General features: G+C 41.3%; 1 protein-coding gene across 1 annotated transcript in view; it reads left to right on the forward strand.

The window, feature by feature from the left end:
* MAP3K9 (mitogen-activated protein kinase kinase kinase 9) overlaps positions 1 to 10,704 on the forward strand; it is a 62,819-nt gene extending 52,115 nt beyond the window's left edge. The window contains exons 9-11 of the mRNA XM_073638896.1: positions 864 to 967; positions 1,850 to 2,641; positions 2,931 to 10,704. Coding sequence (XP_073494997.1) covers positions 864 to 967; positions 1,850 to 2,641; positions 2,931 to 3,406 — 1,372 coding nt within the window. The 3' untranslated portion in view covers positions 3,407 to 10,704. The remainder of the gene's footprint in view (positions 1 to 863; positions 968 to 1,849; positions 2,642 to 2,930) is intronic.
* Positions 10,705 to 14,998: the final 4,294 nt, after the last annotated feature.

The raw sequence follows: 14,998 nt of genomic DNA on the forward strand, positions 1-14,998 counted from the left end.
TTATCTTCTATTCACAGCAAGGGTGATTAATGAGTGATCGCCGGGGACTGCCACTGATCTTGAGGAAAGAGGTTTCATGTCTGCCATGTTCACTATAGGTCTGGAAGAGATGGCCAAGTACAGTGCTCGGCTACCTTCATTTTGAATGGAGCGCTGTTCACATTGCTCCATCTAAACATGAACATGGGACCGCAGCTCTTGTGATCTGGTCAGTTCCCTGCAGTAATCATACGTTTCTCATCTGTCCTGTGGATAGCCTTGTCTGTACTGCATTATTCAGACTACGTTACCATATTTTTTAGATTAATGTGCCTGGTGTAAAGTATACACTTCCCAGAGCAGGCGGTGGGCACTCCAGTGGGTGAGACTTCAGACTTCACCCCAGAGTGGTTATACTAACAATTTACCCCAAGGATAAATAGACCCAATTTAAGGGATCATGTGATTTAAAACTTGACTTTTATTATAATTAATTAATATGGTTTAGCAAATAAATAAAGATTTAAAAAAACTCGGGTGGTATTGCTGCATAGCATTTCTTTGGGACTCCTCTATGGGATATCGCTCTTCTAAAGCTAATATATCTCCTACCTAGATTAATGGCTGCAGCTCACCAGCTAGGATAGCTTTTCTAAGGACAATTATACATGTTAGTTGCAAGACCACTAAAGCGGATTAAAATTCACTCATAGCCTCTCCGACATGTTTCGCCATGACTGGCTACATCAGGGAACTGAGGCTTGACCCCAGAACGGTGCACAACTGTGAAGACTCATTTGCCTGAAGCCACTTAGCAGGTTGATGTTCTTTGTATCATACATAAACTTATGTCATGGAAATAATGTATTTTCTCTAACCTGCAGGGTATCTCTAGAAAGCTCAAAGTCTTGTTCTTCAAGTTCATCCAACCACGGGAAGCTGATGAAAACTTCTGCTGCTCCTGGATTCACCACTGTGACTGAGACAGGTATGCAAAACGAGAGGTCAGCGGCACAAAGCAGCAAGTGGGGAATGAGATGTGAGTGTGTGTACATGTATGTGTATAACATTTTAAGGTCTGTTACTGAGATTAACACATTGACTCGGAGACCTGCAATCTAGTAGGTTATTTACTATACAGAAAAAAAACAATTCAAACTACACTCCTCTGCTTTTCCAATAAGTTAGGGAACCCATGATGAGCTTTCCCAGGGGTTATTGTGCCATTTGGACCCTGTGATATATTTTTTCAGTTTAGCTCTGTTAAAGAGGTTGTCCACTACTTTTTCATTGATGACCTATCCTTAGGTCATCATTGAAGTACTCACTGGCCAGAAATACTCGCCTGCGGAGCCGCTCCGTCTTCTGATAGTGGCCACGGCTTGGTATTACACATCCGCTTCCTATTCAAATTAATAGGCGGCTGATGTACAATGCCCACTATCAAAAGACTGAGAAGCTCTGCAAGTCATCGGTGGAGGTGCCAGGTGTCGGACCCTGGCCGATCAGACATTGATGACCTATCATGAGGAACAAGAAACAGGACACCATTAAAGGCAAATTGACATAGACCCCAATGAATACATGCTTCTTCCTCAGTATAGCAACCCATAATTTTAAACATGGCGTTATATTACAGCACATAGAGACACTAAATACTGTTTAAAAAGAAAAAGCCTTTTAAAAACCTCAGTTTTATTAACAGTCAGGTTTGATTAGGGTAACTGACCAGAGAAGCCATGGAGGATGCAAACTCCCCCTCATCTGCACTTTCTGTAAAATAAATGTTTGTGTCTAACTATTACAGTTGTTCTATACTGTGAATATTATGGTTGCCTGTATATATTTTTTTTTCATTTGCTTTATACAGAAGCTGAAAATGCCGCTGAGCCATTTGTGAATCAGGTGGACGTCAAAGATTCCCAAACACCCACTCCGAACAAATCCTACCTCTGCATACCATTCCACAAAGGTGACGATGTGGAGGGACCGTTCAGCGATACTAGTGAGAATCCCACCCCGGTGAACTCCGCTACGAGCACTCCACAGCTTACTCCCACTAATAGCCTCAAGCGTGGCTCTCAGCACAAGAGATGCTCGATGGTTCTCTTGGGCTGTGGAGCTCTTCTCGCCACTGTGGGGCTTGGCTTCGACCTTTTAGAAGCCGGTAAATGTAACCTAGGTCAAGATGAGCCTGAACCAAAAGAAGAGAAGAAGAAAAAGGAGAGTCTATTCCAGAGGGCCGCCCGTCCCCGGAGAAGCACCAGCCCACCCTCTAAAAAACTTTTTCGGAAAGAAGATTCTCCGTCTCATCCGGCAGAGCCGACAACATCTATCACGATGCAGTCCCTGTCTTCCATTTCTGAATGTAATTCTACTCGTTCCCTGCTGCGCTCAGACAGTGATGAAATAGTAGTTTACGAGATGCCCAGCAGTCCTGTGGAAGAACCAGCATCGGTTGTCTGTAATCCACTGGTGAACATTCACATTGAAACTTTTAAACGGGACCCCAACCAGTCCTTGACTCCTACCCACGTGACTGTAAATCCCCGAGCTCACCACGAACACAGAAGAACCCCTTCAGATGGTGCCATAAAAGCCTTTCCAGTCATTAGTAATGGGAATTCGCCCAATAATTGCTTAGCAAGCTGTACGGGATCAAGTAAGTTATCATTTACTGGTTCTAGACAAACCCATCAGGTCTGTCTAGCTGAGTGGGAGGTGGGAAGATGGCCAGGAAGTACCTTTATGACTAGTCACCTCTTCCCTGGCCCCAATACTGAAGCACTTTGGCGTAAAACCTGTTTGTAATGAGGGGCCTGGTCTTTGATTCATGCGCCCTGTGGGTCAATCACCTTGAAAATTGGTGACTTCTAGATTTGGGGGCTTAAATGTGTTAGATGTTAACATCTCATCCAAAAGAAAAAATTTTTTGTTTCTTCTAATTTTAGATGTTGTGTCTCCGAACCGAGATCCACAAGAAGTTCCCCGTCTTCCTGACCCCAATTTGGTGTTCCCGCCAACTCCTCGGCGCTGGAATGTTCAGCAAGATTCTGCACTGGAAAGACCCAAAACTTTAGAGTTTGTTCCAAGACCTCGACCTTCCACCAACAGACAGAGACTGGACTCCTGGTGGTTTGTATCCCCTAGTAGAAACCGGGGTGAATCCCCCGCTAATAGTTCATGCACTGAAACCCCAAGCAACATGGACTCCTGCTTTGCCAGTAGCAGTGGGAGCACAGTGGAGGAGAGGCCGGGATTCTCTGGTTTCATTCCCGTTCACGTGGCACACCCTATAGGGGAACGAACACTACTGGACGTGGACGTGGAAGGCCAGAGTCAAGATAGCACTGTTCCGCTGTGCAGAACCAAACTTAAAACCTACAAAACGACAACCTGTGAACAAAAACAAGAGTTCTGGTCTTAAAGCGGCACGTCTACCTGCAGCCAGCAGACGTGCGACGTGACCGCGTATCTTGCACTGAATGCACTTTGAGGATTCATTAGATCACTGGAAGGCAATATAAAATGTAGTCATTATGCTGCTCGCCCTGATTATCCTTAAATACGCCTTTTCTGCTTGAAGACTATTGCAATACTCTAAAATTCAGAAACTTCAACAACTCAGCAAGAGCTCCTTTTATGGATGCCATTACTTTTTTTTTTTTAGGTTTTTGTTTATTTTCCCGACCACGATGAAAAAAATTATAACCAGATCTAAAGCAGATATCCAAAATCAATTTTTTTTTAATCTATTTTCTTTTTTGTCCTGCGTCCGTGATTTTTTTTTTTCTTCTCATTCCAGTCAAACACTGTACAATTCTTATTATTTCCATTTCTATGGTTTTATGTCACACAATGATATATGCAAACGTGTGTCCTTTTATGTGTTTATTGTGGCTGACTTCTGAATAAGTGCCCTCTGACAGCGACACTGATGGTGTTGATCTGTATGTACGTTGCCATACCTTCCGCGGCTATTGGCAGTAATGCCGTATATTAGACTCAAATCCACACTGGAACTAATGGAAACAAAAAAAACTTTATTTTTTTTTTCTGTAGTTTTGCAGTTTTAACAGAATTGCTTGTCTTTGGCAGACATATTGCAACGCTGTTTTTATTATCTCCCATACCTGCATAGGTAGCCTATTAAATACCAGACTATCCCTATTTTTCTTGGGTGGGGGGAGAAATCCTTGATAAGCCATGAACTGCAGTATGTGGATATTTCTAGAATACGGACAGATATGTTTCCTTACAGTCTCGCCAACAAAGCTATATCAAGCCTTGATTTCGATGATCTTGTCTGCTCCACATCCGACTTTCTAATGTAGTGACTAGAGTAGTGTAGTGACCGCATGCTGCGTAGAGCTGACTGATGGGGTTTGGGATTGCTGTAGCATCGGGCTGACTTGTGAACATAGTTTTACACAAGTCTGTGAATTATAGTGCATACTTGTGACCGAGTTGACCTAGGGCTTAAGAAATATTTGTCATAGTCGCCCCACACTGACCCCAGTTGACATTTTCCTTGGAAAACATTTCACCAACTATTTTCTCGCGCTGTCCTCATTGCATACATTTTTATTCTTATTTTTTTTATTTTATGTCCTTTTTTTTTTTTTTTTTATCTCATCCCTGTTAGACCCGGAATCAATCAGCATTAAGCAAAGTCTTTTTCCCTCTATTTTATTCATATTAGGGTACCTGATTAAGTCATGCACCTAAACTTTCTGCAAGGCTGTCTTAAAATGGCACCGTAATGACAATGGTACTTTTCAATTGGAGTATCTATAAAAGGGGGGGAATCCTGAATGCTGTTTCTGCATTTCTACTGAAAGACATGTATAGGGAGTGTTTCATAAGAACAACTCATGGGAGCGCTAATTCCTGATTATTGCCCCGTGTACCGGACGAATGAGCAAAACTCTCGATCACCGAGAGAGCAGATCCCTTATGCTGGAGAAAATAATTAATCTGCAACACATCGCTCGGTGTATACTGAAAAAGTGCTGCTGATTATAATGGTTCTGCCCTCATACGGTATCATATTAGCGATCGTACTGTCCCCATTATGGATTGTCAGTCTGTGTAAGCGAGCGACGATGAGCTTTGTGTGTTACTATGATACTGCTGTCTATGTAGTTTTGTGGGATTAGATTCTGTATAAATTTGGAAATTCCTGCTAGTTTTGTGTTAAGGAGTCCAGTAGGAGGAGTCAGTCACTGAGGAGGACCACCCACTGGACTGCAGCGCACACAGAACAAGGATTACAATGTTACCAGAACATCTTTTTCCCAGAAAAATCTGCTCATCTCATTGATCTCTATAACCAGATCGGACGGCATGTTCAATGTGACGGGTTCCCTTTTTTTAAACCTTTTATATGTCCTTTTATTTTAGTTTGGTCTTTTTTAGAGGAAAGATGTTGCTCTCGTCTTGGCCTCACTTTTATTATGGCTAAAGTGTGCTAATTGTTATTGGAACCAGTCGACAACTTGTTAACAGGCATGCTCCCTAAAAGCAGTCATCCATCAGCTATCTCTGCCCCGAACCATTGCCAGAGTCTTTTGGCTCCCACTCCAATAAGGTGGTCAACTGGTCTTTTCGAAATATGTGCGTTCAGCTAACTTTTACCCTTGTGTATGGGTGGGACCTTCACTCTTTTTTTTTTTTTTTTTTTGTTCCCCACTTGATCCGCTTACTAAATGTTGTAAGCTGCAGAAAACAAATCTCTAGAGCCATCTCTGTACAGGCACTGAATAAGCAGGGAGTGCTGAATGGTTTAAGCTGGAAATGTCCCAGGAAAGTCCATATTGTCTCTCAGGATCTGTACCAGATGAAGCCACGTTTGTAGATGATGATTCATGTGAAGTATGAAATTCTTTTAAGGCTGAGTCCACACTAAAGTGATGGATAATATGGATCGTGTCTGTGTGCCATCAGATAACATCTTGATTTGAGTCTTCAACTGTCATATTAACATCTACTTACTGAGACACTAGAATCCTATTTTCTTTTCAACTGTGGAATGAGCACTTACAGATCAATAATCCATTTACAACAATTTAATTGTCTCCAAGGCGTTGGAGGAGTGGCGTTCTGGTAGATGTTCTGTTTTTTTTTTTTAAAAACTGAAGTTAAAAAGCAATAAATACACTTATAAGCTTGAAGATAACATGCAGCACTGTCCCTGATCTTGATTAACAACACTGGGTTTTCTCACAGGGAGCGCTCACTCAACTCTGATCCCTGTTTCTATGCGTGTGCACCGATGCTGGAGGAGCCCAGAGGCGCTTTCAGTGTTGGGGTGCTCTCTGATCTCCGGCTCCTGCCAGATTGTGGCGGCCTCTTGCTACACTTTGGCGAGCGAACGGCTTCAGAGAGAAAGCGCCACCTACCTGTGCGGATGTGTAACCTGCAAGCCTGTACACTCATTTGCCCCTTGTGATCTTTAGGCCGCACATGGGATCCTGTCCTCTAAGTGTCTATGCATCTCAAAAAATGTCTTTAGTTATTCCTCTTAACTCTCCTGCATGTGTATGACCAGACACCTTGGGCAGCAACTTATATATGTAGTTAAAACAAAGGATTGGGCATATTGATATCCAATATGCCTGACCCTTTTTTTTTTTTTTGACCATGTTAAAAAGGGTTGTCTTGTTTCATGTTTTACTAGTTCATAGTCTCTCAAACAAGCTTTTACTTCTCCTCCTTGGATCCGGTAATGCCACGCCGCCGCTGCTCCGGTCTTTGATGATTGACTGCAGTGGTGACGTCACATTTACAGCGCTCGTAACTGGTGTAGCCAGATCACTGGGCTGAGCGGATGAAGACTGCAAAAGCAGTTGAGCTCAATGATTGTATGCAGCGGTTACAAGCATTGGAAATGTGACATCACCGCTACAGTCGATCAACAAAGCCCAGAGCAATGGCGGAGAGGTAAGAAAGCTCAGTTTATTTTATTAGTTTCCATCCCACGGACTACAAAAACATGAAACCGGACATCTGAAATGTTTGTGACTTTTTAGCATGACGTGACTTTTGCTCTATAAAGTTACTAAAAAGGCTAAAGATGAATATAAAGGACATTTTTTTTTTTTTTTTTTTTTGTGTGTAAAATTCGTGAACAACTTGCAATATTTGGAGCAAAATATGTCAATGCCAAGATACAAGACAAAACGACGCAAATGAATCGGGCCTATATTTTATCAAAATTACATTTTTATTGAAAGGTTAAATAATTTTCAATTACAAAAATACAAAAAAAATAAATAAATAATAACCGGGACAATATCAGCATCAACATATCATAGAATATAAGTATAACGTCCAATAAAACATCACGTTCGGGCCTATATTTTATAAACTTTGGATGACCACAAGAGGGGGACGTTCAGTGATCATGAATGCTCATTCGAGAAGCTCTAACTTTGAGGGGTTTTACCCAAACGAGACTATTAACAAAAAAAATATTAGTCCTCAATACAAACCTTCCAGACTTTTACTGTATCTTGAACAAGACTTTCAATTATATCGTTTTTAGTCCCAAGTATCTGTATCTTTATTTTTTTTCTTCTGTTTCCATTTTTGCCACACGTCATAGAAACCTCCTGTCTAAATCCTTCATCCATCAGCTGACGCACATGTTATTATAGTCCGTCATTAATATCCTGGCATTTGGGATTGCATTCACTTAAGCTCTTTGGGTGCTAAAAAATATATAATATCTGAAATTTTCTTTTTTCCTATTCCCTTCTAATTCCTTTTTTTTTTTCCTAAAAATCAATGAGTTTTAATATGCAATAAATTATGGATTGTTCTCTGCTTCCTTGCTTTGTATAGATGATCCAGGTGAACGCCATATAAATGAGTAACACTGAATATTGCCCTTTTGGTATATGATTTTGTGTGGCGCTGCCGATAGGCGATTACACCACGTATTGGAGCTAATGTACGTAACATGTTTCCTGCTTTAGATTCATGTGTACTATATTTGCAGGTGCCGAGACATTTGGCATCAGGCCCTGGAATATCTCAAAAGTTGCCCCTTTATTATACTTGGTTTGCAGATTATTAATCTGCCGTTTCTTTCATTCCGCTCTTCGTGTGTCGGCTTTTAGCCAGCAGATGCGTTATTAATATGCAGTATCATTTGAATGTGTTCTTGACTTGTACTGTTTTTTCTATGGTGGTTTTTGTTATTTTAGCATTTTTATGGCAGTATTACTTTTTAATGAGATTGCAAGCAGTCAAATAGAAACTTTTTAAGAAAGTGAAATTTACCTTGTGTAACGTTCCTACACGCGGTATTTTGAATGCTGTATTATCATTGGTGCTCTAGATTTTCCTAAGCCAAAAAAAACGTATCCAGAAACGACTGAAAAAGATTTAAAATTTTAATCTTTGGTTTTGACGTTTGACTTTTCGGATGTTCGGTGAGTTTATAAGTTGGTAGTTTTAATTCTTTACCCCATCATAGTCTTGTACGGGTTGTCAACTTTTTAAAATTCTCTACGGAGTGATTAAACTAGAGGATCTCAATACTCTTGACCTGAGATAACGGCTTTATAAATGCTGATGTGCCAGTTAGCTTAGGTCAGGAGACCGGCGGTCAGGCCGGGTGTCGCGATCTGAGCATGGTCAATATTTTACGGGTGTATGAAACCGGCCTTTGTCTGATCTGAGTATTGGAAGCATCTCCAAATACCACTTATATTGATTTGTCATGAAATGACTTGATGCCACACGATGGACATAATGGAATTAGCTGACCGATGCTAAATGTTCTCATCACCAGGTTTTTGCTGCTTCCTCTGAGATCAGCATGATAGACCCTGAATCCAGTGATGTATCACTTAGTTTACATCAATTGTGATCGAATCACAGTTTTCTCTGCTGCAGATCTAGCAGTGCTCTGATTTCTGAGCCCTGTATTACCCTGTCCCACACCACTGAATTGGCTACTTTGTCAAAATACAGTGTACACAGCTGCCAGTTAGTGGTTGGACTAAGAGGCACTGGACACCTAGTCCTGTAATGATAAGCTCCTGTTGATGATAAAACGCTGATTTTTATTGAACACAGCCTAGTAAGTGACACATTGCTTGAATCAGGGTCTCAGCCCCTACATCATGCTGCTCTCAGGGTTTCATAGCAAAAACTTTCTGGTAGATTCCCTTTAATACCATGTTGCTTCTTACAGAATTGTTATGCGGGTCCATATAGGCCTCAAGGAGCCCAGGGACCTTAGGTAATGGTCTGCCAAACGCTCGTTCTGTCGGCAGCTCTCTCTCTCCCAACCCCACTGTTTGCTTTGCCCAATCCCTACTTGCCATTAGGAGATCTAGAAGGCCTCATGCGTATTGGGTTGTCTCCTGATCCCACTGGCAAAATAACAAAATCTTTTTAGAAACTGTCCAGTCAATACATACTGAACACTATATGATCACCCTTCAGCTTTAAGACTAGAAATGATGTTTTCTTTACTACTATTCTTACCACTTTGAGACCTTTCCAAATTCTGAAAAGTGTTACTATTGGCTGGAAAAGATGCCCACGGTCTGGACCACGGTGCTACGTTCCTAGTAGGTGAGTGTGATTGACGTATGCATCGCGAAAACTGAGTATCATTGATAGTTTGGTCTATCTTGGGGGGGAAAAAATCTATCGCTGTTCTTCCAACTATAACACTGGATGTATTGCTGGATAATGTCCGACTCAAGGTAAAATGTATTCTCCACGCCTTGGGATTTGTTTTGTAGGCATTACATGTGCACTGACCCAAATGTCTCATTGTTTGTGAATCTCCATGGTTTGTTTTTTCTTCCATTGGTTGTAAATGAATGATAAAGCTGTGTGTTTTCATGTTGATGAGTTTTTAGATACATTTGTCTTGTATTATTTTATGCTGCCTCTTCTATCGTCCATCACAAGTTGGTATTTGCCTGTCTACCAATATCAAGGACGGACCGGACTGTTCAGTATTTAGAACGTCCCCTGGTCTTTCCAAGCTATAACTGATTGTACCCAGCTGGTTGGGTTATGACACGAGTTCTATAAAAGCTGCCGAGTCTTTGGGAAGGACGTAGGGTGGTATAGGTTCAGTTTTTTATGTCAAAATCTGGAATAAGAACAATTTTACTAATCAATCAGCTGACGGTGGTGTCTCCCGAACACACCCTGATCATACACGTGCTCTCTTGGTTTGGCTGAGCATGCTTGTGTTTGTAATGGGGAGAGGTGTGTAAGTCGGTGCTGGAAACCTCCCCTGGATCGGGTGTTGAAGCTTAGCATGCTCAATCTCGGTCCTGCCAAAATCTGTGAACTTTGACGACTTTTCTCTATTGTGGATGGGAAAAAAATGGCATCAAAAACATGAGAAAAAAAAGTGTTAAGATCTAAAAGTGCATTCACTGTTGGTAAGGCTTCATTCACACATCAGTATATTTCTATGCCAAAACCAGAAGTGTCTGCAAAAGACAGAACAAGTGTCAGTTTCTCAATTCTAGTTTTTCTGTATAAGTTCCAGTCTTGGGTTTGGCTTACAAACAGAGATGCGAAATACTGCTGTGTGAATGAGGCCTAAGAGTCCTCATTGCATCCCTTTTATCAAATAGATGAAGCCTATCTATAACGGCACAGTCAGACAGCCGCATAAATCGGACCAAGACCAGAACGCAGTGGACGGACTGGCCGGCGGAGATATATAGATATATAGATATAGATATAGATATATATATATATAGATATAGATATAGATATAGATATAGATATAGATATAGATATAGATATATATATATATATATATATATATATATATATATATATATATATATATATATATATATATATATATATATATATATATTTCCGGAAATCTATGTATCTTCTCTATGTTGTCTATAGATGAAGTCAATGACTACTACAATTGTGCAGCCAAATGTGTCGTCTCTCAGGACACAGCTTCCTTCTCTGCTTATCCTATAGAGTTGCCCCCGGTGGATCACATACCTACTGTATAAATCTTATCCTTGTGGGGGCTGATCCTTACAAAAATGTCACCCTATAAAGAGGCAATGAAAGAAGCTCGGAGATCTGGGTCTCCAGCTGGTAGCCTGGGAAGCTTTATCAGATGCCCCCACCACAATTTATATGCAGAGTTTATAGCTTTGACCAAACATATCCTAGATTTAGTTGGGTGCGGAGTAGGGCAGTATGCACTGTATTATTTTTTATTTTATGTTTTTTTTTTTACATCTCCAGAATGTATAATGTATATGTGTTAATCATTTGCACGCTTGCTAGCTGTGAAGTGTCACTAATTGTTGTAACGCTATTTTAAAATGTCAAAAAAAAAAAAATTATAAGGTTGACAGTCTGCTTTTCTAATACATTATGACTATGTAGCTTGGGCCTTTTCTTGTATATTGGCCAAATTGACAATATATACCGTTCCTAAACGTACAGACTGAATGCACCTGGATCCCCTTCAGCAGGGAAGGGGTGAAGCTTGTGCAAATCCTACTGTTCTGTGTTTTTTTTTTTTCTTATTGAGTATTTCCAATTTACTGTGAGTGTTATCTGTCTGTCTATTTGGATTTTTTATTTGTTTTGTTTTTTTCTTAAATTATTGTATGTCAAAAGTATTTAAATTGGAGCCAGAAGTTAATGGGATTCATTTTTATTTTGGTTTGTATGTTAATATTAAAATGAAGATTACCAAGCCGGCTTGGTGCAACTGGAAATGTTCTTCTATATAATGAGCTGCCCTAGGCCTGGTCTGAATATTAGAGCACACAGACCATAAATAAAATGGTTAAACACTCTCTTCTCTCGTCTTTTTATCGACAAGGTTTTTAATGATATAGATATAGATATAGATATAGATATAGATATAGATATATAAATAAATTTCCTAGGACATCCCTCATGACAGCACGACAGGAGCCAAGTCCTATTCATCCTCTAGGGGCAGGAATACAAAGAGGTTTGAAAGCCTTCCACCTCACCCTCTGTATTTCCTGTCCCTAGCAGGACAGGACGCAGAAGAGGAGCGCAGCAGCGCAACATACCTTGGGAGCTCAGAGGCAGCAGAGGAATGATCTCATCCCTTCCCTCTGTCAAGCAGCTCCTGACTGATACCTCCTTGGGCGAGGGTCCCTCAGTCCAGTCAGTAGTAGCAGGAGGCTCCTGACAATCGCTGCTTGCCTCTGCGGAGGGCTCTCGGCGCCATGCCATCCCCGCCGGCCGCAGCTTCCCATTTTCCGGTACGATGCGTTCCAGGATGGAGCGCTCATACGGTCCGCAGCGCAACTGGATGACGCGTGCGTTCCAGGGTGGAACGCACGCCAGGCCTCGAAGGACAAACTGTCTGATCACACAGCTCAGCATCCTTCAACAGTTGGGATTGGGCGGCATGACAAGAGGGGATCACCTGGAGGTAGGTAAGACCCTATAAAAGGGTACTGGACACAATGGTGAGGGTGCACAGTCAGAAACATGGATTCTAATCCAGCTCATTCAGAGACACCTGCTGAAACCGTGGGTAGTGTAAGTACTCCCTCAGAAGCCTCTCACCCACTCCCCTCTGTCATTCTAAAGTAACAGTTTTAAGTATAGTCCCATATCTTTTGAAATAGGACAAAGGAGCCCAACCAGGAATCCGGATCCTCCTCACAGAAAAGATGCCCGGCATGTAATGCCAAGCTGTCACAGTCATACAAAAAAACAGTTATGCTTAAAATGCATAGCTAAAATTTTAAAAGATGAACAGCCATCTTTTCTGGCAGACATGCGATCCGTTATAAGAGAGGAGGTCCAGTCTGTTTCTATCCTCATACCTCCCCAACCAGTTCAGTACACTTCCCGACATAAGAGGGCTAGATGGGAGATGGAGGAATCGTCCGAGGAAGGGGTCTGTCCTCTCTCGGATTCCGACCAGGATTTCATGGGGGGGGGGGGCGGGGAGAAGAGTACTCCCCCCAGTTACACTCAGAGGAAAAGAAAAAGTACCTTTTTTCATCTCAAATACGGACGGTTTGCTTAAAGCCGTGAGGCGTACCATGAATATACACCGCGTGCAGAATTATTAGGCAAATGAGTATTTTGTTCACATGATACTTTTTATACATATTGTCCTACTCCAAGCTGCATAGGCTTGAGAGCCAACTACCAATTATATAAATCTGGTGATGTGCATCTCTGTAATGAGGAGGGGTGTTGACTAATGACATCAACACCCTATGTAAGGTGTGTTTAATTATTAGGCAACTTACTTTCCTTTGGCAAAATGGGTCAGAAGAGAGATTTGACAGGCTCTGAAAAGTCCAAAATTGTGAGATGTCTTGCAGAGGGAGGCAGCAGTCTTGAAATTTCCAAACTTTTGAAGCGTGATCACCGAACAATCAAGCGTTTCATGGCAAATAGTCAACAGGGTCGCAAGAAGCGTGTTGGCCAAAAAAGGCGCAAAATAACTACCCATGAATTGAGGAAAATCAAGCATGAAGCTGCCAAGATGCCATTCGCCACCAGTTGCCATATTTCAGAGCTGCAACGTTACTGGAGTATCAAAAAGCACAAGGTGTGCGATACTCAAGGACATGGCCAAGGTAAAGAAGGCTGAAAAACGACCACCTTTGAATAAGAAACATAAGATAAAACGCCAAGAAATATCTTCAGACTGATTTTTGAAAGGTTTTATGGACTGATGAAATGAGGGTAACTCTTGATGGGCCAGATGGATGGGCCAGAAGCTGGATCAGTAAAGGGCAGAGAGCTCCACTCCGACTCAGACACAAGCAAGGTGGAGGTGGGGTACTGGTATGGGCTGGTATCAAAGATGAACTTGTGGGACCTTTTCGGGTTGAGGATGGAGTGAAGCTCAACTCCCAGACCTACCGCCAGTTTCTGGAAGACAACTTCTTCAAGCAGTGGTACAGGAAGAAGTCTGTATCGTTCAAGAAAAACATGATTATCATGCAGGACAATGCTCCATCACATGCATCCAACTACTCCACAGCGTGGCTGGCCTGTAAAGGTCTAAAAGAAGAAAAAATAATGACATGGCCCCCTTGTTCACCTGATCTGAACCCCATAGAGAACCTGTGGTCCATCATAAAATGTAAGATCTACAGGGAGGGAAAACAGTACACCTCTCGGAACAGTGTCTGGGAGGCTGTGGTGGTTGCTGCACGCAATGTTGATTGAAAACAGATCAAGCAACTGACAGAATCTATGGATGGAAGGCTGTTGAGTGTAATCATAAAGAAAGGTGGCTATATTGATCACTATTTTTTTTGTTTTTGCATGTCAGAAATGTTTATTTTCACCAGGTAAACCAATATCCGTGCACAAAATTTAGAAATAAACAAGTGAGATGGGATTATATTTGGTTTTTATTAAGTTGCCTAATAATTCTGCACAGTAATAGTTACCTGCACAAACAGATATCCTCCTAAGATAGCCAAATCTAAAAAAAAAACCACTCCAACTTCCAAAAATATTAAACGTGGATATTTGAGTCTTTTGGGTTGATTGAGAACATAGTTGTTGATCAATAATAAAAATAATCCTCTAAAATACAACTTGCATAATAATTCTGCACACAGTGTAGAAGATAATAAGGTGGCTCATTCCATGCAAGATGAAATGTTTGGAGGCTGCAGAACGCAGAGAAATAGAGTATTTCCCGTCTATGAACATATTGGGCGGTAAATTTATTAGATTATAGTTTATTTAGAAGGGACCGGAAACAGGGGAAAGGCGGAGGAGTCTGCTTATATGTAAAGTCATGTCTAAAACCCAGACTAAGGGAAGATATAGGAGAGGGAAAAGAGGGGGTCGAGTCCATGTGGGTAGAGATAGAGGGAACTAAAAATAATAATAAAATATTACTGGGGGTCTGCTATAAGCCACCCAATATAACAGAGGAGAATGAGAATCTGCTATTAGGACAAATAGACAAAGTAGCAAAACATAATGAAGTGATTGTAATGGGGGATTTCAACTACCTGGATAT

Source organism: Phyllobates terribilis, unplaced genomic scaffold (assembly GCF_046119375.1).
Source record: "Phyllobates terribilis strain yellow unplaced genomic scaffold, ASM4611937v1 Scaffold_7__3_contigs__length_470593459, whole genome shotgun sequence".
Taxonomy (NCBI): domain Eukaryota; kingdom Metazoa; phylum Chordata; class Amphibia; order Anura; family Dendrobatidae; genus Phyllobates; species Phyllobates terribilis.